We start from the raw sequence: 26,364 nt of genomic DNA, 5'->3' as shown, positions 1-26,364 counted from the left end.
AGTCACGTTTTAGGGTTTAACCTACTTGTGCTTCAGTCTGTAGTCTTAAAACCTGAAAGGGCATTTCTTAACCCTATCTGAAAGTTTTTAAAATGGTTTCAGTGAATGTACAGTCTGCACACTCAAGAAAGAGATTTGCTTCTTTTATTTAGATGGCCAGTGTATGTGAAATATTTTAACTTTTTAAAAGGGTGTAATTGCTAATATTATTATTTTTTGCAGAATGTTGCAATTTAGCCTAGCTTCTGTTTTATATCATCTATTCTATTTTAGATTCTATCCCATTCCATTGTTATATTTTCTGTGTTGATTAATGAAATGAACTCCCGGTTTGACAGAAAAGGCTAAGCCCTCAGACTAAAATGTATATTTGAGCTGTTTTAGCTGAAAGCAACTTCCACTGACCTATAGTAAAATGTCAGTGCCATTGTTTTCAAGATGCACACCAGTAATGTTTTTTTTTCTAAGGTATGTTTATGAAAGCTACTTAGATTTCCTAATTAAACTAACCCTGGCTTAATCTAAACCCTGTCTGTAAAACCAAGCATAAGCGTTTCGTTTCTCCATAATTCTTAATTCAGAAATAACGTCTCCCCCATAGGTCTCCCCCGAACAAGTTTAGGTATAGCCCATGTTGCGTGTATTTCTTGAAAGATCTGGCAACCGAGTTACCGTGTGCATCTTCAATATGGCAGCGTGCGAGCTGAAAGGAGAGTTGAAGTACAGAGATGGACAGACAAACCAGTTCACAGTACAAGTAGATGGCGATTTGAAATCACTATTAACTGGCGTCAAGAAATTAAATGCCGATGTATCGGTAGTCTTGACGGCTCTGGTTGAACAAGAAAAGGGTTCAACGGACAATAGCAGAGGGGTTCTGGATGGTAAGATGCTAAAATGAAGACTGAGTCGTTCGTGGGAAACAAACCAACAAACATAAACAAATAAAAAACAACACTTGCAAAGTGACTAAAACCTTATATGTGTGTATTGTTGTGTACTGATTGCACTGCAGGTGTCAGCGAGCTCCTTTCTTCTGTCGCTTAACAGAAAATGTTCGTGACCTAACAGGCTACTATTTTTTATTTACTTTACGTTACTTAGGATAATACTTTATTACTTCCTTATTCTTATTACAATTAAGACATTTAACGGTCAGTGTCCCGGTAGCAAGACACTGCACGCTTTTTATTTATTGCCTTTTCCCCCTCTATTACATTACAACAACAATCACTCGAAAACTTAAACATTCAAAATTCCCCCTTTGAAACCCGTTTTGAAATTGGTTATTGCGTTATGATGGAAACGGTGCAATAATCTGCTGAATGTCTTCTTGTCTGTGCTCAAAAAAGGGGTGACAGTTCACAAATTCAGTAATTATTTGTAACTTTTCTTTCTCTTTTTGAACCCATGTTATAGATGATGAGGACGAGGACAGTGACGAAGAGGATAGTACCACAGGAATGACCACCAAAAAAAGGTCAAAGTCAGAACCTCCAAACAAGCGGATAAAGACCTTACGGCCATGATCTTCAGAACTGTCATTCTTCTGTAATGGCCTTTGGTGCATAAAAAGGTGTTTGTACATAAGTGCTCTCCTTTTAACTTTTGTGACAGCCGTGAGTTTAAGACAGTGTTGGGATTTTGCCTTATTTTGTTTCCATTAAAATGATGTTATTTTTGATAACTTCAGTTTTCTATAAATGGAAAAACATAATAGTGCTAAGGCGAAATTGTTTTATCATTACACTTTTCCTGTTATAAAATGTTACAAATTGACATTGGTTATCAGTACTTAAGTTTCTTCAGCTAACGGGTAATAATAAACCATTGCGCAATAAATTGCCAGTGTATCCATTTCAAAAGAATTTGCACTGCACATTTCATTTCTTTATTGATCTTTGTCAGAATCCAGAGTTGTTTCAAACCACAGTGTATTAAGATTGCAATGGAAAGTAATTAATAGGTACCATTAAACATTATAAATTCACAGTCAAGCCCTTTTAGACAAAAACAATTTGCCTTTTTTTTTAGCATTTCAACAAATGAATAAAACATTCCACATGTAACCAAAGGCATTGTAACCACAAAAGAAGTGATTTTAAAGATCGGAACACTTGGGTCTGTGGCACAGGCTCATCTAATGTTGAGACCCATGATCAGACTCATTACAACCTACCACACCCATAACCTTTGCATTTTTTATGCAAGATAAGATTATTCACGGTGTAAAATGATACTGATATCCCTCAACAATAAGACATGAGATTGAGTACACTATTTCACAAGACATGATTATGAACTTATTTCAGAAACACACTTTTCACTGAGGACACTTGAATATCACTATGATACAGAATTAGTATTTGTCAAATAAACCTAAATTAAGAAATAAAAGGAAAATATTATCTTTCCATGACTAGAGCTGACAAGAAATCATACTTGGAACAAAATACTGATATTAAAATGTATTCATCACAGATTGTTTTTTTAATACAAAAGTTTTTTATTACAAATTCTTTCATTGTTCTCTCGAGTGCATTTTATTTTCAAAACAAGTAAAAAGATGGACACTTATAAACGAATGGGAAACGTGGTACCACTGTCAGTAGTTTTCTTATTTTCCTCTAATACAGTGTCCACTGGAGTTGAGAACAAACAGCTGGAGCATTAAATTGACAATAAAAATCCATTGGCCTCATACTATGGAAACATTTACACTCCTTGATTCATTTTGATTTATAGGAAATCTACCCATCTTTAGAAGTGTAATTCAAGTAGTTCATGCAGCCCCAACAACAATCTCCACATCTTGGACTATGGCTTAATTGCCTCCATTTAGGCTACTTAAAGTTCATATATCAAATTTAATTTAATTTCTTTGTTTCAGCTAAATCAAGATGAAACTTCTAGAAAAGGTACTTTAAGACTGAGCCGACATGGAAAATACGTCTGGATCCAGTTATAAATCTACTTTGATTAAAATGCAGACCAAATTTGACATTCAGTGTGAAAGAGTATGAAACCTTGTTAGACTATATTCCTTTTTGTTTTTGCTAAAAAAAATACACAAAAACTGGCGTGGAACTGCAGGTGACTCAAACAGAAAAAGAAAAAAATCCCAAGCACTGTCCTCATTTAATTCCTACAACAAAAGAAGTCAGGGCCAAGTCTTAAAAATTAATAATCTTATTTATGAATGCACTTTTGTATCACCCAACTGTATGGCACCAAGATCTGATCCCACATCTTTAACCATCACTTCAAGTGTCAATCAGCTGCAGCCTGCTGATCTGATTGGAGGCCTTGGCAAAGGTTTGGTGACGGTTGCAGAGAACAGCAAGGCAGATGGGCAGAATACAGTATCCTACAGTCTTGGGGTCTGCCCTTGTGCAGGAGTATAGAAAGAGAAACACCTGGAGGTAGGGGATGAGGAAAATGGTGGCCCACACCCAGAAGGGCAGAAGGAGAAGTCTCGTTTTCAGAGTCACTGTCCATGAGGTTGAAGAAGGGGAAGAGGAAGAAGCATCTCCCGACCATTTTGTCTGAGCTCCAGAAGCCTTTTCTACGTGTGCCAGTGCAAGTCGGTTGTATGTTTGGCTGATCTCAAATATATAATACACTGCAGCGACACTGGCCAACAAGTACAGTCCGACACCTATCCACCCCATCCGCTGGCGGAAATTCATCATTCTCCATGCTCTTCTCTGGAAAAACAAAGTCAGAGAATGCATTCAGTGCAACTGCTGACAAGAAACCAAACACTTACATGGTTGTGAACCCATGTGATCAATGGTGTGATTACTGCTTAGGTTTCAGGAAATAAATGAAAGGAGCTCAATTTAAACTGTAAACCACCATTAAAAATTGTTTTTAAATAATTATTAAATATAAAACATGTACAGTTAATAATAAAATGTTTATTTTTCAAAACATTTTCCTAAACCATTAGCTTATTTGACGTTGTACGAAACACATTACTAATCTAATTATTAAATTAAATTAAATATAACACTGAAGAAACAAACATGAAGTCTTTTAAACACAAGAAGGCTCACACACCATATGGAGATTTCTTAAAGCTGTTGACTAGTAACGTTACTGGTGTGTCATTTTATAGCAATAGGCCCCCATCATATCTACTAAACACATGATTTCGATGAGTGTTACTTACTGTGATCACACGATCAATCCATTTTGCGCGATTTTCAGGGCAATACGTTTCTCAATCCAAAACACACAACCCTGTCACAGGATTGTTGTCATAGGACCCACTTCCTGGAATGGCAAACATCCGGGAAGTTTCTGTGAATCTTCGGAGACTTTATTGTTAACCTCACAAAGGACTCTACTGCCCCCTAGAGCCTTCCTCTCACACATGCAATGATTTAATTTTTTTGCTTATAATTTGAGTTGATTTGTGTTTATTAACTGACAGAACTGGTATAATCTGAATCAGCAGGTCATCTTGTTTTTAATTTTAATTTTAATTATCCTCAACAACTTTTTATCTTTGTTGCCCTTCTACAGGAACTACAAACATTGCACAAAGATTTTTAGAATTGCTGGTGGTAATGGGGGTAGAATAACAATTATTTTGAAAAATAAGAATAATCATTTTAGGCTCTAAACACAGGATGCTTGTGGTGGGTCTGGTCTTGTGCCAAATATACATTTTTCAGCATTCTCACGTTTGTCAGGCGGGAAAGGTAATGTTTGCTGCTGAGAGGAAATCAGCAATGGTGAACGTGTGGGAAGTATGTCGACAAAGCTTGAAAATACTGTCAATAGTGCTGGGTAGTAACAGATTATTATGTAATCTGGATTACGTAATCCGATTCCAAAAATTAAGTACTCGTTTTAGATTATATTATGTTTTAAAATAGGCCTACTCGTAATTACATGATTATCTACATGTTATTCTCACAATTATCACAACCTTTTGGTCAGCTGAACCTCTTTGACTTAATATATTTGATTGAAGTACCCACTGAGATTTTAAGGTAATAAGATACAGGTCAATGATAAAATTAAGATGATGATAAATAATAATCTAATTAAGTTCACTGTTCTCTGATGTCAGTTAATGGTCACATGACATGCAGGTAAACAAATAAAATATAGCCTATTTTAATCTTTTTAGTACGTTTTTTTTTATTTATTTTTTTATTTTTTTTATTTTTTATATATATATTATGATTTGATTACTCTCTCACAAAACTACAGTTCCACCATGAACCCCATGGAGTCTGGGATGTAATATGCACGTGTTGTTGATAACAAAGAATGGAATATATATTTTCTTTCTCTTTGTATTTTTATATCAATGCGGTACAAGATTATCCTATTCAAATCAATGTGATTAACTATAGTTAGGTCAAAAGTAATCTAAAAGTGGTCAGATATAGGCTACCTTAAATGTGTAATGTAATGGATTACGTTAACTACAATTTTTGTAATCAGTAGGCTAACATAGCTACTAGGCTACAATTTGTTATCTACCCAACTTTACTATAAATTATATAGTCTATCACAAAAACTATAGTGTTTTGTTTACAAATGTTTTAGATAATTGGGGTTACCTCGTCTACAGAAATGACTTTAAAAACTCCGACCAGTTAAAATCACTGTGTTTAGCCTACATATCTCTACCACTCACGGCACCTTTTTTTTTTAATTTCCTCATTTCTTATTTTGAGAGATTTGAACTTTAGTACGTACAACCAAATATAAATGAATCAATCCTGGAGCAGTTGTCTCACAAAACCATGCAAGTTTTACCCGTGAACAAGCCCTCTGCGGCTGCCCGCCTCTGAAAGAGGGTGTGTCTGGGCAAACAAGTTTCGTCGCTGTCCTCCAAATGGCCAATCAACATTACATCGCTAATCGACAGCATTGCTAGCTAAGTAATGGACAGACCATTTGGATATATAACGTTAGGGTTTTCACTTCTGAAGTTAGACAATTGGGACATATAGCTACGCGCCGGTTTCATACTCTGATGTGTCATGATGTGTGTGTTATGTCGATACGTGTTGCTGTCATATAAATAATGTGACGAAGTTGTCATAAAATTGAACTATTTAGACAGAGGGACACGCATTCTGGAGGGCACTAGCAAATCTGGATGGACTACTGAGGACAGTCTAAACCTGTGACTTTACGAGACTCGTAACTGATCAGAGCTCATTGATTCTGTCAGGTAAAGTTAGGTTCAGACATGCCGTCATGACATTTTCTGTATTTTTTACATTAACCACTCAAAGTTGCTTCTCGTTTAGTTCACAATACTAAACACCTGCTGTTCGATTTCTTTATTAATACACTCTGCATATTATGGACTGACATAGCCTATCTCTCTCTCCTCAGAGATGCAGACGTTCGTAAAAGGAAAGAGAGTTGGATACTGGCTCAGCGAGAAGAAGATTAAAAAACTCAGTTTCCAGACCTTCGTGGATTTGTGCAGGTGCGTAAAGCGCATCTCAGCGCGAGTCAACCGGACATATCAGTCTATCCAAAATACCTGTGGCAAGTTGTTTTAATATTTGTTCCTTTAAACTAACTAATATTTAGTTATGTTACTAAAATAAATTTTTCGATAGAGCAGTAGGCTAAGTTATGCAAAAGGTAGGCTTTTTCAATTTCACCAGTGAGTTTAATTAACGTTAGATAATAGCACTTCGGACTAATGTGTGTTCCAGTCGCTGGTACCTATTTACGTTTTAACTATCCAAGAGATGCTAGTTCCTTATGAGATACCATATCTATCCCAAGTGTGACCGGTAACGTTTCTTATCTCGCTAGTTTCAAGTGCTTTTTACTTGTCATAAGTAAAATTGTAACTAAGAGTAAAATGGTACTGGTAACAATGTGAATACATACAAATGTAGCCTATATTAAAAAGCTACTAGCACCTGTTTCATTGCTGATATGAAAACTGGGATACTTTTGAAATACATATAGTTGAAATGAGTAGTAGTTGACATCTGAATCTCTTAAACACAAAAAGTTGCAAGTATGGAATGGTTACTTGGCACCATTGGAAAGTAGCAAAGAAATAAGAACTATAGTTTCTAGCCTAGTGATTGAAAAAGGGTCAGTTTGGATTGCTTAATACTACAAAAAATTTACAATATATACTTTTTAAGGAATAAACATATATATACTATTTATTTTTAAGCAATACACATTCAAACTGCTTGCTATTTAGTATTAGTAAAATTAGATATTTATTTCTGGGAGGAGCTATCTGGAAAAGTGTCAAATCATGAGTGCATAGAGTTTATATTTACTACTACTTACAAATTTAGTTATAGATAACTGAAACAAGTGGGGTGTGTAGAAATATAGTGTTAAAGGATATAGGAAACATGATTCATCACACCTCCTCATGTCCTCTTTTCTCATCAGCCATCAACACAGTCACTTCACTCACTTTACTGTAACAAAAATTCATTACGCTATTTCCTCACTATTTCTCACTGTCATCTGTTCTAGTTTTTACTTCTCTTAACAATCAGAGAACTCTCAACAGAACTCTCTTCCTGCAACTCTCTACCCTCCCCCTAATAAACCACTACTCTAATGTAAGTCAGTATAGATTTGAAATGTACCTACACTCTCACTGTACCCATCATATGAAATTTTCAACCATAAAACATGGATATCAACGTAGTCAATCTACCTGTCAGTCCCTGCTTCTGACATTTTGTGAGATTGCTTATTAAAAAAAATAGAACTTATAACACTGTCCCGGTATTCTCATAATTAGTTGGCTATAAAACTATCTGTGGAATTTTTGGTCATAAAAAGACAAAGGCTTGGACAAAGTTCACTGGCGGTTACCTGGATAAGCACCAGGCAGTTAGGCAGTCTTCAATTCCACAGACTTAAAAGTAGCATTGTTTGCATATCTGTTTAGACTCCATGCATTCCTAAGAGTCGGCAGCAAGATTGTGCTTGTTACTTAACTGATTCAAAGCTTAATTATGTTACCTAGGTTATTCAGTTCTGCACTGCATTTTCATCAATATGACTGTAGAGCCATAAATGTTCTGTTTGCTGAGGGAGGCATTGGACATACCTTAGATGCATATCTGTGTGGATGATATATTGTGCGTAGGCCACATGGCGTTTCTGAACGAACGTTACGTGTTTTTGAGCTAATGTAATGTGATCTCTTTTCTTTTATGAGCATGTTTTAGCCTACAGATAACCGGTTTGCAATGGGATTTTACCTAAGCTTGTGCAACATGTTCAGTGATTTGTTATTCTTTTTGACTGGTGTATTTGCCTTGGGACTTGGGATGATTTCACCTATAGCTCTGAGGATTTAGAAACAAACTTCTGGCTCGGCACTTGTCATTCATTAAATCACAACAGGTTTGTCAGCTGTTGAAAACAATGTGCACTTAGTTATTTTCAGGGACTTGACAACCTAAAGCTGCCCAACTCATGAATTTGCAAAAATACAGATATTCTCACATCACAAGAACTGATCAATCAGACTCATTGTTAAATAAATGCACCATCTGGAAATGGCTGGAATTGGATAGGAAGGAATCCTAATTTTAACCATGTGCGTGTATTTGTTTTTGGAGAGGGAACTCTGAGAATCCTGTCCTATTTGTGTGAGACACAGCAATCCAAACCTAAAGAGCAACTGCTTTTGGGTTGCCAAGTAACAGTATTTTTTTCTGTCTTGTTGAGCGTTGTCTCCCTAATAATTTGTCTCATTGTGAAGTTCTCATTATTCCAAATTCAATTAAATGTTGTTTATTATGCAAGACAACAATGCTCTGACTGCATGTCACATGGAATTTATATAAAACATTCATAGTTTGTTTTTCCTCTTTTTTTTGTTTTCCAGGAAACAAGGCATAGAGATGATCCAGGTAAGATACCCTTTTGACCTTTTTTTTTTCTTTTAAATGAATTTTCCATGGCACAAAAAAAGCCTGTCCATTAATGTGAAGTCGGTGCAACAATACGCTTGTCAGCAGCTGTTCTAAACATTACAAACGTGCCTTTCATTAAATGTAAATGAAGCTATTATGCCTGGGGACACTTCAATTGAAAATATCACCATCAGAGTATTACGTACTATTACTGTTTCTTGCATTGCATTACTAGACAAATAGTCACCTATACATGCAGGTGGAATTCTACATTTATTGTATAATAATAATGCCATATTGTTAATGCTCATACTGTTATTGCATGAACTTTTTTGTGGCTGTTTGCCATTGAATAAATGCCAGTAAACTGCTTATAGAGACTTTTTTTTTGCGTCAAAAGGTTCTCAGCCAGTGCCTAATATAGCCTAACATAACAGAAACATAAGTTTGCCTTTATAAAATTGCATGGAAATTGCACTGATTAGCCTTTTCTTGGCTAATAGTTTGTATCAGGCTGATCAGTCTAAGCTAAAGCATTGCCTTAATAGATTGTACTGTATGTTATTTTTCCGCTTATCAAGTAATTCTAAGGACATGCTGAGGACATTAGTGCAGTGGGATAGCAGAGTACACAGAGGTCTTTAAGTCTGGCATTTGTTCCTGTTTAATCTAGCATACTTGGCTTCAGTCAAGAGGATGATTTTTTGGAGAGTAGATTAAACCCAAACAATGCAGTGTTAATTATGTTGATGAATAATTTTCGTCGTAAGTTTCATCAACGACATAAATAAAAACAACTTATGAATGACAAACTTCTATGATGAAAATCGATTGACATTTTCGTCAACGAATAAAAACAAGACGAAATCTTAGGGAGGGACGATTTGGGAAGAGATCCGTTTAGAATTATGTCCTGCGCGGTAGATGCGCACATTTGAACTGCAACATGCTCGTCTACCCGGCGGGACATAAGTTAGCATATGCTGCATGTCTCATAAAACGTTCACAAATGTAAACGTCTTGGAGAAAGAGAAGAGCAAACATGGATAAATCTGAAAAAGCGTGACAAAGTTTCTCAGGCAGCGCACGAGTACAAATACACACAAAATTATGTCAAAATGTCCATTTTGGCGAGTATTCACATAAACACAGTTGGTTATGTCTTAGGTGAATGTAAACCATCGGATGTGTATCAGTGTATTTGATATGTGCATTCAGCCTTAAAGTGACAGCAGTCAAATAACCTGCTGCTGTCCGTCATTTATGTTAATCAAATAACAAAAGAAAAAGAGAAAATCACTCAATGTTCTTGACTGAATAACCTTAACAGCTTTAATAAGGATTGATCTATATTAAATGTATATGAAAAAACATATCTTCTTGAAATAATGTAGAATGCTGTATGGAAGTTGTTATAAAGAATGCATATATCATTAATTAAAAAGAAGGCTATGTTATTGTTCATTTATGAGAAGTGGTTTTATTTAATTTTTTAAGATAAATAAAGACATGTTATATGTCACAGGATTTAGGCTAAATCTGTGTCTGGATTGCATACTCAAATAATAATATCATTTATATTAACAGGTTAATAGATGTTTTCTCCAAGAGTATATTGGTATTACAATTAAACTAAACCCATTAGATATTAGTCGACTAAATGTACTGTAGATAAAATCTTATAATATTCAGTCGACTAAAATAGACTAAAACTTAATCAATTCAGATGACTAAAATATGACTAAAACTAAATGGCATTTTAGTCAAAAGACTATGACTAAAATGGAATCAAAATGTGCTGTCAAAATGAACGTTGTAACAATGGCACTGTAAAAAAACAACCTAGGAAAGAACACCTGGCTTTGTCAGGGACGAGAGCGTTGTATTTTTGTCTTCTATAGATGTCCTTGGTCTCTAATACTTACAAAAACAATTAGTACCCCATTTTAAGTGCTGATGAACTGTTCTTGCCTGACTTTTTTCAAGTTAGGCTATCACCATGATTGCTCAAGGATAGAGAGTTAACAGCATTATGGGTATTTGTTGAATGATATTGCATTTGTGGCACCTTTCCTTTGCTTCACCTTGGCACTGATAAATCATTAGACGCATGACTCACAGAGATGTAAAAGCCATTAGAATGTATAAATGTATGTGTCAAGTTTAAGACATTAAGATTTTGTGTGAGACCACAATGAAAATCTGTGATTTAAAAATCTACTTAAACCTGCAGGTTTAAAAGAGACATAAAATGAAGAATAAATATTTAATATTAATTTTCAAAAACGTAAAACTAGAAAAATATGAAGCTAAAAAAAGTATTAAATTATAAAAATGCTAAATAAAAACATTTCACTAGTGGTTTCAGATTTTTGGATCTAATGCTTTATCCTGGAGTAAATGACTGGCTCTTTGTGGTAATGTTTTTAACAGACATATGAAGACAGTATTTGCACATTCCAGTTGGACATGCCCTTGTCAACCATGTTTATATTGTGGTGGCCCTGAGATACGTAAGGGTCTCTTATAGCAAACTAAGCTGGTTGAAGTGAAGATTTGCTTGCAAGGAACTCAATTATGTTTATGGACAAACATTGGTCTTTACTGTTTTGCCACGAAAGTGTATAGTTATGATAAAAATTCTGGGAACACAGTCACCTTGTTTTATTTTGGGACTTGCCTGTGAAGGCTGCAAGACTAAACCAAGGTCCTTGTTCCTTCATTCTGGTCCTTTACTAGAGTCAGACCCTTATCAGTGAAACTGTCTGGATGAGTGAAACACTGAGGGCTTTTCTCCACTCCCAGGATGCATAATAAACACCTTTTTGCTAACCAGCATGTAGGGCGTGGATACCAAAGAGAGTAAAGAATGGACTTTGACCTGTTTACACATCATACAATAGGCTACCCAGCTGCACCCAGTCATAGATTTTATATGGTCCCTAAAGTACTTCACAATCTAGCAATCAGTCCATGGGTTTATCACTTTAGACAGGGGGAGTGTCATTAATTTGATTAAGATAATGTGATCATTAAATCATTAAGTCACTAAAAACGATGGAGAGACTGCTGAATTTCATCACTTCATGTCATCACTTCATTAATGTTTTGAATATCTCAAATGATTTATGGCTTTGGTAGTGTATTTTCTGTGGGCAACAATAAAAGTTAAAAAGTATTTGTCGGCCATCTTGTCAGCCTGTCCTACTTTGTTTATTAAACTATTTTATAGGTTCATAGTACATTTATATATAAGTGCAGTTTCAGCATGTCACAGAGATAAGATAATTACACTTTCTCAAGAACATATACCCACACTTGTTTTAAAAATATAAAAGCCAGAGGGTCAGGAGAGTGACAACATATTATCCTCATAAACGTATATATTTTTATCAAACATTTGGGGTCGGTATGTTTTGAATGAAATCTCTTATGTTCATCAAGGCAGCATTTATTTAATATTGTGAAATATTAACGATATTTAATCATTTTAACTTTTCTATTTTTATAAATTTCTTCAGTGTCACAGGGTTCTTCTGGAATTATTCTAATAGGCTGATTTGGTTTGTTCAGAAGAATATAATTTATTTGAAATAGAAATCTTTTGTAATATTATAAATGTCTTTACTGTCATTTTTGATCAATGTAATGCTTCCTTGCTAACAAAAGTATTAATTTCTTTTAAAAAATCTTACTGACCCCAAACCTTTGAATGGCAGTATATAACATATTGATTAAATTTTCTTTTTTCATTCCTGCCTACTCTCGTAATTGATTAAGCCACCCAGTAATCAATTGTGCAGAAGCCAAGAAAATGACATACTTAGATGGACTTTTTGTTTGCCATCACCTCCTTCGTTTAACACTTAACTTGGTGTAATGTTATCATGCCCCTCACTGTTTAACAGAAGTTAACAGCAAGTTATATATTTAGTTCTGTTTTTCAGGAAGACGTCTGTTAGATGAGGAGTGGAAATAGAAGAATGATAATAGCAAAGCAAATTAGGCCTCAATTTCCAAGAATCAATAAAGCTCTTTGCCTGTTTAAAAAGCTACTTTAAAACGCTAAGACAACATTAATTTGATGTAACACATGGCTGTGTCATGCTTTATATCCGATGATGTGTGTATCAGCTGAGTATCCTCTACAAAAAGGAAGTGGAGGGGGGTCGTCTCTCTGAACTGTCATGATGTGTCTGTGTGGAATCTGTGTGTCACTTTCTCTTTGTCATCTTCTTCGTTCTTTATGTCTGTTTTCGCAAATTGTTTGTCACACATCAGCGCTGGCTATTATAATGTTTCCAGACATTGTCATAGGAAACAGAATCATTTAGGGAATAAGCTAATACGCCCCTTAGGATTGCCACTTTCTCTGTTTCTGGTGGTCCCCACAGCCCATAGTCCTTTATTTGGTGCTGCCTTTGAAAGAGGAAATCTGGACTAGGTCAAAGTATTTTAAATAAAAGTGCACTGAGGGGATGCCGCCGTCCCCTTTTAACTGCCTAGGTCATGTACAAATGCCTCTGACGTTTGACGAGAACCGTTGTGGTCTGATCCAAAATAAATATTTTCACATCCCCAAAGGTTAAACCCATGGTAAAGGAACCACATGTTTTTTTGTGTGCCCCAAGCAGCCTTTCTTCATGTTGACGACATGTAAAGCCTTCAGAACACATTGCACTGTCTATCATACACTGGATACTATATTGTTTCTGTACCATTTTACAAATCTACATTGCTGTGAATTTAGCTTTCTAATGTCAATGTCAGAGTTTGGTAAATGAAAACAGGCTGAAAGTACACAGGCACTTTCCCCTTCCCTTGTTGTGATGTGTTAATCTGAGTCACAACCATGGCATGTACCTATAGGGGTTGTGTCTAATAAACAGAAAATAATCCACAAATTGGATTTGACTAACATAGAATTCACTTTGTTTTCAGAGTTTAGCAGTCAGTTTAGTCTGAGTGACAGTACAGATCACACCTTTACAATTAGCGTCACAGCGTAAACGTCTGTTCTTTAAAACATCCCCCTTGAGCAAACTGAATTTTGTGGTAAAACTGGAATTTCAAAGTATATCAATGCTGTTTCAACCTGTTCAACTGAATTTGCTAACACTTATTATCATACTTATTTTCTTACAAATAATGCTCACAGGTGCATTTGCAGAAAAATACATCGTTTGCCTATTTATATATTGACATACGAGTGCTCCCAGAGGGTTATTGCTGAAAAATGTCTCGTGGATGTTTACTGAGCTCCTGACCTTGTTCTCCCGGTCTAGCTGGATCTGAGCCAGCCAATAGAGAAGCAGGGACCATTTGATGTCATCATCCACAAGCTGACCGACCACATTGTTGATGCTGACCAGAATGTCACAGAGTCGATGCTACTTGTTCAGGGTGTTCAGGTAACTAAGCAAATCCACTCAAGTAGCCATAAATTTGTCATGCTTCAATCATACACTGTATTATGAATCGTTGAATTTTCCATTTCTTTTTCCAGGACTACATAGATGCTCACCCTGAAACAGTGATTCTGGACCCTCTTCCAGCCATTCGTACCCTGCTGGACCGCTGCAAGTCATACACTCTAATCCATAAACTTGAAGACTGCATGCAAGGTCTGTCTACAGCACAGATACACAAAAGTACATGAATGTGACGTAATCACGCAAAGTACAGCTGTGCTAAATACAATTATTAAAGATGGGCAACCCAATTACAGTGGTATCCCCCATTTCAGATAAGCCCGCCCTAGTGTGCAGGAATAAATTGAATATGGACTTAGACCGTTTACAGCATTTCCAGTAATTCTAAATGTTGTAAAGGGTTCTATAAACCAGGCCTTTAGATCCTCCTTTGTTCTTCAGGGGTGAACCATCACGAGGAGGGCAGGTTTTTGCCTTTGCGCAGGGGAAGTGTGAGGCTTATGGAGGGCTTATGTCCTAAAGCTGCTGAGTCGTTCATTCTTTGTGCTGCTTGCGCGCTGCATTCACTGGCCACAGAAAGAACAGGAGGCCCGCCGGCTAACTACAGGCCAACAGAATCACCAGCTGTGAGAATGTCATAGTGCCTAAGGAATTCCATCACAATCTGCACTCTTATTCAAAATATTCAACCTAAACATTCACACACATTGGTATTTACAAATATACTACCATTCAAAATTTTGGGGACTGTAAGAAGCTTTTAAAATAAGTCTTTTCTGCTTACCAAGCTTGCATTTATTTGATAAAAAATACAGTAAAACAGTAATATTATGAAATATTGTTACATAACTGTTTTCTATTTGAATATATTTTAAAATGTCATTTATTTCTGTGACGGCAAAGCTGAATTTTTGTGAAAATTGCGAACATATTTTGCAGGATTTTTTGATGAATAGAAACTTCAAAACTGCATTTATGTGAATAGAATTTTTTTGTAGCATTCTAAAGGTCTCTTCTGTCACTTTTAATCAATTTAATGTGTCCTTACTAAATAAAAGTATTCATTCATTCAAAATAACAAAACAAAAAACCCCAAACATTTGATTGGTACTAGTGTACAGTGGGGTTTCAATTTGCATTCTTTTAGAATTTAGTACAACTTTTTTATTACAAATTATAATATCAGGATCCCATTTTGAGTCAATAAATTAAAATTACCATGAATTATAGGATATCTACTTTGTTTTGTCCCTCTTTTGCTTTCATGACAGCCACACTCAAGCTGCATAAACTCCACGTGTTTATTATAGAAATGGCTTTCAAAATTGTTCAGGGAAAAATCTCTTGTATTCAGATCAGAGAAGCCGATGTTGGCCTATTAAAACCATATCATCAATGTTCTCCCGAGAGACGTGTGGGTAAAGGAGTGTCAGCTGAGGGTTAGTGTGAAGTTAACCATCCGCCTTGGTGCTTCCCCTGTCTCTAAGAAAGAGACGACTCTGTTTAGGATACAAAGGGAGTGACTATTTTCTCGGGCCCATTCACCAGGCAACCGGCTCTATGGCTATTAGCTTATGAAACAACACTGCAAGGGATTCTGGAAAAAGAAAGATAACATAGCCCATACCCTCTGTATTACTCAAGATCCCTTTTGAAATAACTCAATTGCTCAATACATGAATACCTCTATCAGCAATTGTCATCAATGACTGACTTTGTTAAATGAGACCATTTTTTCCATGAGCTAATCGAACGTGAGTCCATATGAATAGAGGACAACAAGCTGTCTTGGTAATGTTTGAATGTAAAACAAGTACTGCGTTACGTGACTTACATTTATGTTCTTACTCATGGGATTTGCAGGAAAGCTCAACACTATTTTGGAAGAGTTAATCTTGTGTCAGTTAACTTAGTTGTGTAAATTGGTGCTCATCATGTGACTTCATAATGAATCATAATCAACCCATACCCCTATATCAACCCATATCCACATCCAAATCCACTTTATCTCATACATAATTGTCACACATCTGTGTTCAGCGTTTGTGGCTGCTTTAAAGGTTACTGCTTGTTTGATCAAATGGATTCATGTTCCTTGTCTAATGTGAAATGAGATGCTTTATATCACTGAGTTGCATTGAGCCACTCAACATAGAAATAGACTGTTTTGAGGGGCTATAAATAGTCTGCACTTTGGCTCTTGGAAAAGAAGCTGTTTATAAGATTTAATTGATGGTTGCAGATCAAAAGCAGGCTGAAAATTCACAGATTCCCCAGCGGTTTAGTTTTAAATGTTTCCATGGATCCGGTAGTAATATTATCCTGTAGAAAGTGTAGTCATCACTTAAAATGTGTGCAGGCTACACATCATTACAATCCCCATCTAAACTTGGTGTCTACCAGGAGTTATGCTCAGGGTGTGCTGGTTAATCTTGTCAAGATGTTGTCGCCTGGCCTGTTAGAGAGAGAATGTGAGATGAAATCAAAACACATTGAAGAAAATAACTGAAAATACACCACCTTGTATTTCTGCCAGATCTTTACAAACTAAATCAGAGTGTGGCCAAACATGATCAGGTCCATGAAGAAGATGTTGTCAAAGCTTTCTTAACATTGACATTGAGTTTCTGTGTTTAAAGTGATAGCTCACCCAAAAATTCAAATTATATCATCATTTACTCACCAACAAGTTGTTTCAAACCTGTATGAGTTTCTTTCTTCTGCTGAACACAAAAGAAGAATAATGTCGGTAACCAAACAGTTGATGGACCCCATCGACTTCCATAGTATTAAAAATATTGTATGGAATTTTTTTATTATTATTATTATTATTTTAAAACATAGTGACTAACTTAATCCTAAAAATCATTTTCAGAAAAGTGTTTAATACTTCCAAGGTAAAAAGTATTATTTATTTTTGACAAATATCATGAATCATTAATTCATAAATATTATACTGTACATTTTTGGAGAGTCACACCATGTGACATTTTATAACCTGAACCACCCTTCCCTTGTCAAAATATCTGATATTGTTATATTTGGTTGGTCCAAAAAAGTTTTTCAAACATTAAGCAGTTAAGTTTGTTTTAAAAATAATAGTAATACAATTTCACAGTAAACACATATAATAAAAGTTTATGCCAAACTAAGAATAACTAAGAATTGCATGATTTAAATAATTATTTTTTCTTCAGTATGACATCAGGGAAGTTGTATCCCTGATGTCATACTGTCATACAACATACAAGTTGTATCACCCTGTCACTGTATGTATGAAATGCATTTTTAATGTGTGTTTTCTGTAGATGACAGAATCTGCTCACCTCCATTCATAGTTCTCAAGAGTGAATGTGGCACTGAGACTCTGGAGCAACTCCACAAACATGGAATCACATTTCCTTTCAGTAAGTTTGCCATTTAAAATCAGCAGTAATCTTCGTGACAATTTATACATGGATTTGCACACATGCCTCTCATTCAGAGCAGGGGTTTCTCTCAACAGTCCATTTGACTTCAAATGAACTGTTTCTTATATTTTTGCTCATGTGTACTGGAGCGACACACATTTTCACACTATTTCTGTTTGATTGCAGTTTGCAAAACCCAGGTAGCTCATGGCATTAACTCCCATGAGGTAAGAAGACACACACTCCAGACTTTACTCTTCTGTAACCTGCACTATTTTTCATATCTCTTACGTAATAAGCTACAGGTACTGTAGACCACTGTGTTATTCAGATCTTTTACATAAGAGATGCTACATGATGTTAGTTAATCATTCATATCTAACGTTAAATGGTGTCTCATTAAAGTGATTAATTTTGGGCTTGGGTATCACAACTTTTTATGCAGGATTTACAATTTAGTAAAGTTACAGAACCGAAGAAAGGCCTATTTTTGACAATTAAAAAATAATCGTTTAAACTCTATATTTTCTTTGCTTATCTTAACAGCAACTTCCGCCTCATAAAATCCACCAAGTGAAAAAATGTCTATTTAAAATACATTTATTTTATACCAAGTATAGTTCAAATTACTGACATATCGCTTGAGACTTACTGATATAAATATTATAATGAAACTTTATTTGGAGGACTTCAATATTGCACAATGCACATTTCTTAATATAAAGCCTAACATTTGTTTTATTATCACTATTAGTCAGGATAGTATGATCTCTGTATAATATCAGTCTTTAAATGCAAGATATTTAAAGTGTACCTTAAGTATACTATTAATAGTTCCACTTTAGCACAATTAAATATACTTAAGTATATCTTTAGTTGGACCTCAAGCACTATTTACAGATAACTGAAGGTTGTATCAGCAATTTCAGGCCCAAAAAAGGCCCAAACATAAATGATCACATAACATTCATCTAATATTTCCTAACGATCCGCTAGCTGCCCGCCCCATAAGCAGGCCGTCAAAAAATGAACATGGGTTTGTTGATAGACGCTGGCTTCTTCTTCAGCTCCGACTTCGCGTGCAGCCGTGCACGAGCGCAAAACCTCACAACACCCATTGACCCCTTTTCAGTTGGTAAACATGGTGACTAATTCCTCGAGACCTGTTTTCAATTGTGTGGCGATTTGTACAGCCCCAAGCAGCACACAAAACAGGCATTTTTCTCAATTCTCGTTATGAGAAGGATGAGAAAGTTGCCCTCCGCAATATGGCGGCGCCGTTGACGTACGCTCCAGCAGCCAATGTATTTATTATGTCTACGACAACACCCACCCCCTGTCGTTGATTGGTTGGAACACTATTTATTTTGGTTTTGAGTGGTTGGTGAAACCAATTGTTTTTGTGTGCAGATCTCAGAGCCTAGGCTGCCTACAGAGACGCGGTTTTTTGACGGCCTGCTTATGGGGCGGGCAGCTAGCGGATCGTTAGGAAAGATTAGATGAATGTGATCATTAATGTTTGGGCCTGAAATCGCTGATACAACCTTTAAGTACAAGATTAGTGGTTCCAATTTAGCAGACTTTAAGTATATCAATTTAGTATACCAAAAGTACAATGGCAGGGTATTTATATTAAGTACATAGGCCTAAATATGTAAATGTATTTATAGTGTATACTTAGCATAAAATACATGTATTTCAAATGCATTTTGGTATATTTATTTTTCACTACTAAAAATTCAATATAAAGACAGTGTAATCCCAGAGCTCTCATTGCACCGATTCCCAAGAAACCCTTTTGTCCTCGTGGATGATTAACAGGGGTGCAGCCTCCGTCACTATGGTCACCATATCTTTAATTCACAGTGACTAATGTACAGGCAAAGTCTCCGATCCCTCGCATTCCTTCAGAATACTGCTTGAAGACACTAGTAACTCTGTTTTACGGTGTTGACAGTGAGGGGTGTACTAGATTAATGTGTCACCACCGACTGCTGAATGACTGTGTTTGTGCAAACAGGTTGATGGTCATGTGTTTTATGACAGTGAGCAAATAGGTTTACTTAGCTAAAGGAGATAAAAGGTACAAGCATGGATCGACAGGGGTTTTGGTGTGGCTCTTTTAGTGTCGTGAAAGTACACTTTTCTCGTTTGCTTCTTTCATTTCAAGATCACAACAAGAATTTATGTATCACATCATGTTAATTTATAAGCAACCTGCTCTGCAATGTGTTGATTTGGTTTCTGCTCAATAGATGGCCATCATATTTAGTGAGGAAGATCTGAAAGACATAAAGCCCCCATGTGTCCTCCAGAGCTTCATCAACCATAATGCAGTGCTGTACAAGGTGTTTGTAGTGGGAGAGGCCTACAGCGTGGTGCATCGGCCCTCCATTAGGAACTTCCCATCAGGACCCACAGGTCAGTTGAGTCACTCCGACATCCCTATGATGGACGATTCAAAGTATTTGATGTATTTTACTGGATAAGTGAATCAGAAGGCAAACTAAGAATCAAATCATTGTTTTTTTTTTAAAGAAATTAATACTTTTATTCAGCAAGGATGCAAAGTTACAGTAAATCTGTATATTAGAATGATTTCTGAAGGATCATGTGACACTGAAGACTGGAGTAATGATGCTGAAAATCCAGCTTTACGATCACAGGATTAAATCATATTTTAACATATGTTATTTAACAATTTTACTGTTTTCACTTTTTTTATACCGTGGTGAGCATTAAAACCTTTTGAAAGGTAGTGTATACAGTTATATAATAAATTACTTTGTATTCATCAAGGTTTAAGTTCTTTTCATGTCGAAATCAGCAAATTGCACTCTGTGTGTGTCACAGATGGGACACAAGTTCACTGGGCGGCATCAAAGCCAATAAAAACACTTTATAGGGTGCCAGGTCGAGAAATTTAGACATCGGGTCTCTTTCGGCTAGTTTTAACCATCCACACAGGCATGTATGCTAACAAACCTTCTTAGTCTGGAACTTTTTATAAGGTTACCTTATGTTTGAAAGCTGTATCAGAACAAAGTGAGATTGACATTAATGGCACTCGTGAGCAACTCTGTGTGATGGCGAGGCCTCTCAGCCTGTCTCGACCTTTCTGTCAACATATGTTGCTGATGTTTAGACCCTTTCCCTCGCTACAGAAAAGTGGTTTATTTTGTCTTTGACGTGGTATTCGTTAAATAAGCAACTCAAAGCTTTTCTTCTCAGATGTCAGTGAGGTTTGGTGAATGATGCCCCTGATGGACAATCAAATTCACCGTTGCCCAGATTTAGTCATTTTTGTTGCATAAACTTTACACACAATGAAGGATTTGGGATTTGTCTTCGATGAATAAATGTAGCTTAAAAGGACAAAAAAAATCAATTAAAAAATGTAAAAATCAAATACGTTTGATTAAAAGTATAGTAAAAACTGTAGTATTACATTTAATTTGTTACTTTGGCAAAAAAGAATTTTCAGCAGCCATTACTCCAGTCTTCAGTGTCATATTTGGTGCTCAGGAAACATTTTTTTATTATTATTAATGTTGAAAGCAAAGCAGTTGTGCTGCCTACTATTTTTTTTATATATTTTTTTCAGGATTATTTGATGAATAGAAATTATTTTAAACAGAAATATTGTGTTACAGCATAAATATCTTTACGGTCTCTTTTGATCAATTTAATGTGTCCTTGCTGAATAAAAGTATTCATTTCTTTCAAAATACACTACCGTTCAAAAGTTTGGGGTCAGTGAGAATTTTATTTTTATTTTTTGGAGGAAAGAAATCAATACTTTTATTTATCAAGGACAGTAAAGACATTTATAATGTTACAAAAGATTTCAAACAAATGCTGTTCTTTTGAACTTCCTATTCATCAAAGAATCCAAAAAAAATAAAATAAAATAAAAACTGTACAACTGACAGACCAACAACTGTTTCAACATTGATAATAATAATAAATGTTTCTTGAGCATCAAATCCTCATATTATACTGATTTGTGAAGGATCATTTGACACTGAAGACACTGACAGTGGTGATGCTGAAAATTCAGCTTTGATCACAGGAATAAATTACACTTTACTATATATTCACACAGAAAACAGCTGATTTACACTGGAATAATATTTAATACTATAACTGATTTTTGTTGTATTTTTAATCAAATAAGCACAGCCATGGTTAGCAGAAGAGAATTCTTTTAAAAGTATTTAAAATCGTACCGACCCCAAACTTTTGAACGGTAGTGTAAATCTTGATGACCCCAAAGTTTTGAACAGTAGTGTAAAAAGTTTATAGTCTGTATTTGAAAACTGAACAAGTTGTGTGGTTTTTATCCTCTAGACAGGAGAGCAATATCTTTTAACAGTCATCATGTGTCCAAACCAGAGTCCTCGTCTCACCTGACCTTCGTAAGTCAACATGCCTTATATTTATTACTAAAGTAATGCTAAGCTTTCCTTCAATTAAACTCTTCTGGAAACATTGAGCGAAATCCTTCAATTTAGACATTTTAGTTTTAATCTAAAAAACAGTCCTGTTAACATTTAAATGAATATCTCAAATGTTTATATATTATTAAAAAGCACATATAAAAAGTTTTGGCTTTCGTATTGAATAATAACCATACATGTTCAACAAACAGGCATTTCATACTTTTTGTCCCATTTCTGGTTTCTTCAAGAGGGACAACATGGAGGGCCAGTACTGGGCACCCAGAAATGATGTCATTCAGAAGATTTCCAGAAGGTTACGACAGGCCCTCGGCATTTCTCTGTTCGGAATTGACATCATTATCAACAACCAGACCGGCCAGCACGCCGTCATCGATATCAACGCATTCCCAGGTACGTGTAGTTCCTCACAATCTTTGGAGTGGGTTATACATGTTATTTTTATGCACTGAACTATATTCCCACTTTCAAAACCAGCAATGCAATAACAGACCACATGGTGTCAGTATGGAATAATAAAGAGGCCTTTTCGTGTATTGTAATGTATGTATATATATATATATATATATATATATATGTATGTGTGTATGTATATATATATGTATGTGTATATATATATATATAGTATAAGATTTTGTGACTAAATTAATTAGACTCTTCACTCTATAAAGCTATTTTGCTTTCAGCTTTATGTCATTATTCAGCTAAAGTCCCAAAGGAAAGTGTAGAACATTTTGAAAGGATGGGAAAAGTACATTTGAAGGCCTTCATTTAAGAACTCTAATCGTATCTGCTGCAGGCACAGCTGTGTTTGTCGGCTTGCAGTATATTTGAAAGCCACCTGGCCTTCCCTCCGCTTGTTGCCATGGTGATCTTGTGTATGTAGCAGGGAACGGCACTTTGAAATCTCTCAGTGGTGCATCCCACGAGTCCCGTGACACCGCAGGAGTGAGACAACAGATGATATCTTCCATTTTTTGATCTGCCTCTCAGAGCATTCACCCGTTAACGACTGAAATCTGAAACGACCTTTATTTTTCCCCCCAGGTTACGAGGGAGTGCCCGAGTTTTTCGATGACCTGTTGAGTCATATCACCAGCGTCCTGCAAGGTCAGGCATCTATCGGAGTGGCATGCGGTCACCTGAGAGTGAACGGGATGGCGCAGAGCCCGTCAGTTGCCTGCGGGATGCACTGTGGCTTGCTGGGAAATGAAAGCAGTTGGTTGATGGACAGCGAGGGGATAAAGAAGGGTCCCCATCAAGGACTGAGTTGTGGCGGTGCTTGCATGGCTCCAAACTTTCACCAGCATGGCAGGTCCAATTTAGCAGCGGAGACGTCTTCACAGTGACACGGAGAGCCAAAGCAATATGAATATTTCATTACCGTTCACATACCAAAAAAACCCTTATTAAAGGGTAGGTGTAGTATAGAAAAGTCATTTGTGCCAAATGTGAATTGTGTTAGAAATGATTAAATGTGTATTGATTGTCTTCTCATTTATTTAATGTTTAAAACGGGCAACCTGATCCTGAAAATGTATGTGATTTTTTGTTAATTTTTTTTATGAATGTTGCACTGAACATGATTTTCAGAAAAAAGGGCTTTGTGGAGGATCTGACAATATTATTAATGTTAATATAATAATGAGATACTTGAAAGGAAAATAGGTGTCATGATTTGGGTGTAAGGCATTGCACTATTAAAATAAGTGTCCAGCTGGCACTAAGGCTTCTCTTCTTGGGTATATGTTAAATTCTGGCCCATTAAGAAAGCTTGAAGTCCATACGTGCTCTAATCTGCTGGCAGGTCATCTGTTAAAAGCCAGCAGGAGAAGTTCTGCCTGTTTTTTAAAAGATTCAAGGTAAGATTTTTTAAGGCTAATCATTTTACATCTAGAGGGCCATGAAACGTTGTCCTTTCCACGCTGGCAGGTGCTCTGAGATTGTATAGGGGTCATGCATTGATTGCAAATAGAAAACAAACAAACTCACCCCAAAATGAAAACTCTTTCATGAATTTATTTCAAACCTGTATGACTTTCTTTCTTCTGTGGAACATATTTCAACTGTTTTTGTTCACATAGTCAAAGTCAATGGGGTTCAAAACAACACTGAAACTTTCACTGAACAACACTATCATTCTATGGACAAAAAAGCAAAAAAAAATATATATATACACTCACCGGCCACTTTATTAGGTACACCTGTCCAACTGCTCGTTAACACTTAATTTCTAAGCAGCCAATCACATGGCGGCAACTCAGTGCATTTAGGCATGTAGACATGGTCAAGACAATCTCCTGCAGTTCAAACCGAGCATCAGTATGGGGAAGAAAGTTGATTTGAGTGACTTTGAACGTGGCATGATTGTTGGTGCCAGAAGGGCTGGTCTGAGTATTTCAGAAACTGCTAATCTACTGGGATTTTCACGCACAACCATCTCTAGGGTTTACAGAGAATGGTCCGAAAAAGAAAAAACATCCAGTGAGCGGCAGTTCTGTGGGCGGAAATGCCTTGTTGATGCCAGAGGTCAGAGGAGAATGGCCAGACTGGTTCGAGCTGATAGAAGGGCAACAGTGACTGAAATAACCACTCGTTATAACCGAGGTATGCAGCAAAGCATTTGTGAAGCCACAACACGCACAACCTTGAGGCGGATGGGCTACAACAGCAGAAGACCCCACCGGGTACCACTCATCTCCACTACAAATAGGAAAAAGAGGCTACAATTTGCAAGAGCTCACCAAAATTGAACAGTTGAAGACTGGAAAAATGTTGCCTGGTCTGATGAGTCTCGATTTCTGTTGAGACATTCAGATGTTAGAGTCAGAATTTGGCGTAAACAGAATGAGAACATGGAACCATCATGCCTTGTTACCACTGTGCAGGCTGGTGGTGGTGGTGTAATGGTGTGGGGGATGTTTTCCTGGCACACTTTAGGCCCCTTAGTGCCAATTGGGCATCGTTTAAATGCCACGGCCTACCTGAGCATTTTTTCTGACCATGTCCATCCCTTTATGGCCACCATGTACCCATCCTCTGATGGCTACTTCCACCATGTCACAAAGCTCTAATCATTTCAAATTGGTTTCTTGAACATGACAATGAGTTCACTGTACTAAAATGGCCTCCACAGTCACCAGATCTCAACCCAATAGAGCATCTTTGGGATGTGGTGGAACGGGAGATTCGCATCATGGATGTGCAGCCGACAAATCTGCGGCAACTGTGTGATGCCATCATGTCAATATGGACCAAACTCCCTGAGGAATGCTTCCAGCACCTTGTTGAATCTATGCCACGAAGAATTGAGGCAGTTCTGAAGGCAAAAGGGGGTCCAACCCGTTACTAGCATGGGGTACCTAATAAAGTGGCCGGTGAGAGTATATCACCTTGATAAATTATGACAGTTTATTATTGGCTGAAATGTCCCTTTAAAATCATTGACAAATTAAATTAGCTATTTTGACCATTTAAGTTTGTTGGTCTGTTTTGTGCCCCATCGAATTGTGTTGTATTTGTACATGATGTATACTTTGTAAATATGTTAATTTTTTTCTTTTTCTTTTTTTTGACCAAAAAAAAAAAGAGCCTCTGAAATGACATAAATCAATTCAATGGACAATAAAACCAAACTTAACCTTTGGGAATTATTTGATTCAGTGTTTGTGTGCTGTATTGACATCAGTTGTGGGGGAGTTTTGAGGTTTGGTTCAGACTCACACGTTGAACAGTGCATGGAATCAGTTTGAAACACTTCATTTTGACCTTTATTTGTTTTCTTCAATCCCAAAAAGAATTTAATTACAGTCATCACCATACCTAAAAAAAACATTATTGCCTATGGATCATAAGACTCCATAATATCAGGTACAATTTGTATATTAAAATTTCAACCTAGTGTGATAATTCTGGGTAGTTTTTAGCAAATATTTTACTATTGTACTCAATGCCCAAATTTCTTCAGGAAGCAAGCACGATAAAGCAAAGCGGACGAGCTGGGAAAGGTGAAGCGATCTGACTCAAGACCTTAATGTTTGACACCAGAGGAGTCGCTTTGAGGGTTCATATTACACGCGGAGGGAATGAGCAGAGGATCTGCGGCGCTGAGATAAGAGCTTACGCTGCTGTGGACTGAGCGAAAAGCAAAAATCTCATGTTAACA

The 26,364-nt window shown here is 36.4% G+C and overlaps 3 protein-coding genes across 3 annotated transcripts; 2 read left to right on the top strand and 1 right to left on the bottom strand.

Annotated features, from left to right (window-relative positions):
* The first annotated feature begins 675 nt into the window (after positions 1-675).
* Positions 676-2,419, top strand: si:dkeyp-55f12.3 (uncharacterized protein LOC568418 homolog). The gene is made up of 2 exons (XM_056259974.1): positions 676-884; positions 1,420-2,419. The coding sequence occupies exons 1-2, from the start codon at positions 689-691 to the stop codon at positions 1,527-1,529; spliced, it is 306 nt and encodes a 101-aa protein (XP_056115949.1). The 5' UTR covers positions 676-688; the 3' UTR covers positions 1,530-2,419.
* tmem251 (transmembrane protein 251) lies at positions 1,858-4,311 on the bottom strand. The gene is made up of 2 exons (XM_056259973.1): positions 4,175-4,311; positions 1,858-3,707 (listed from the first exon to the last, which is right to left on the bottom strand). Exon 2 carries the CDS (start codon positions 3,690-3,692, stop codon positions 3,264-3,266), a length of 429 nt encoding a protein of 142 aa, XP_056115948.1. The 5' UTR covers positions 3,693-3,707; positions 4,175-4,311; the 3' UTR covers positions 1,858-3,263.
* Positions 4,312-5,966: 1,655 nt separating this feature from the next.
* On the top strand, positions 5,967-23,690 carry itpk1a (inositol-tetrakisphosphate 1-kinase a). Its single transcript, XM_056259972.1, has 11 exons — positions 5,967-6,202; positions 6,370-6,466; positions 8,870-8,894; positions 14,183-14,308; positions 14,404-14,521; positions 17,638-17,736; positions 17,926-17,966; positions 19,995-20,160; positions 22,090-22,157; positions 22,430-22,592; positions 23,247-23,690. The coding sequence occupies exons 2-11, from the start codon at positions 6,372-6,374 to the stop codon at positions 23,546-23,548; spliced, it is 1,203 nt and encodes a 400-aa protein (XP_056115947.1). The 5' UTR covers positions 5,967-6,202; positions 6,370-6,371; the 3' UTR covers positions 23,549-23,690.
* Positions 23,691-26,364: the final 2,674 nt, after the last annotated feature.

Source organism: Rhinichthys klamathensis, unplaced genomic scaffold (assembly GCF_029890125.1).
Source record: "Rhinichthys klamathensis goyatoka isolate OS25496 unplaced genomic scaffold, OSU_Roscu_1.1 h1tg000170l_1, whole genome shotgun sequence".
Lineage (NCBI taxonomy): Eukaryota > Metazoa > Chordata > Actinopteri > Cypriniformes > Leuciscidae > Rhinichthys > Rhinichthys klamathensis.
Note: the sequence above shows the minus strand (reverse complement) of the source record. Positions and strands in the feature narration are given on the sequence as shown.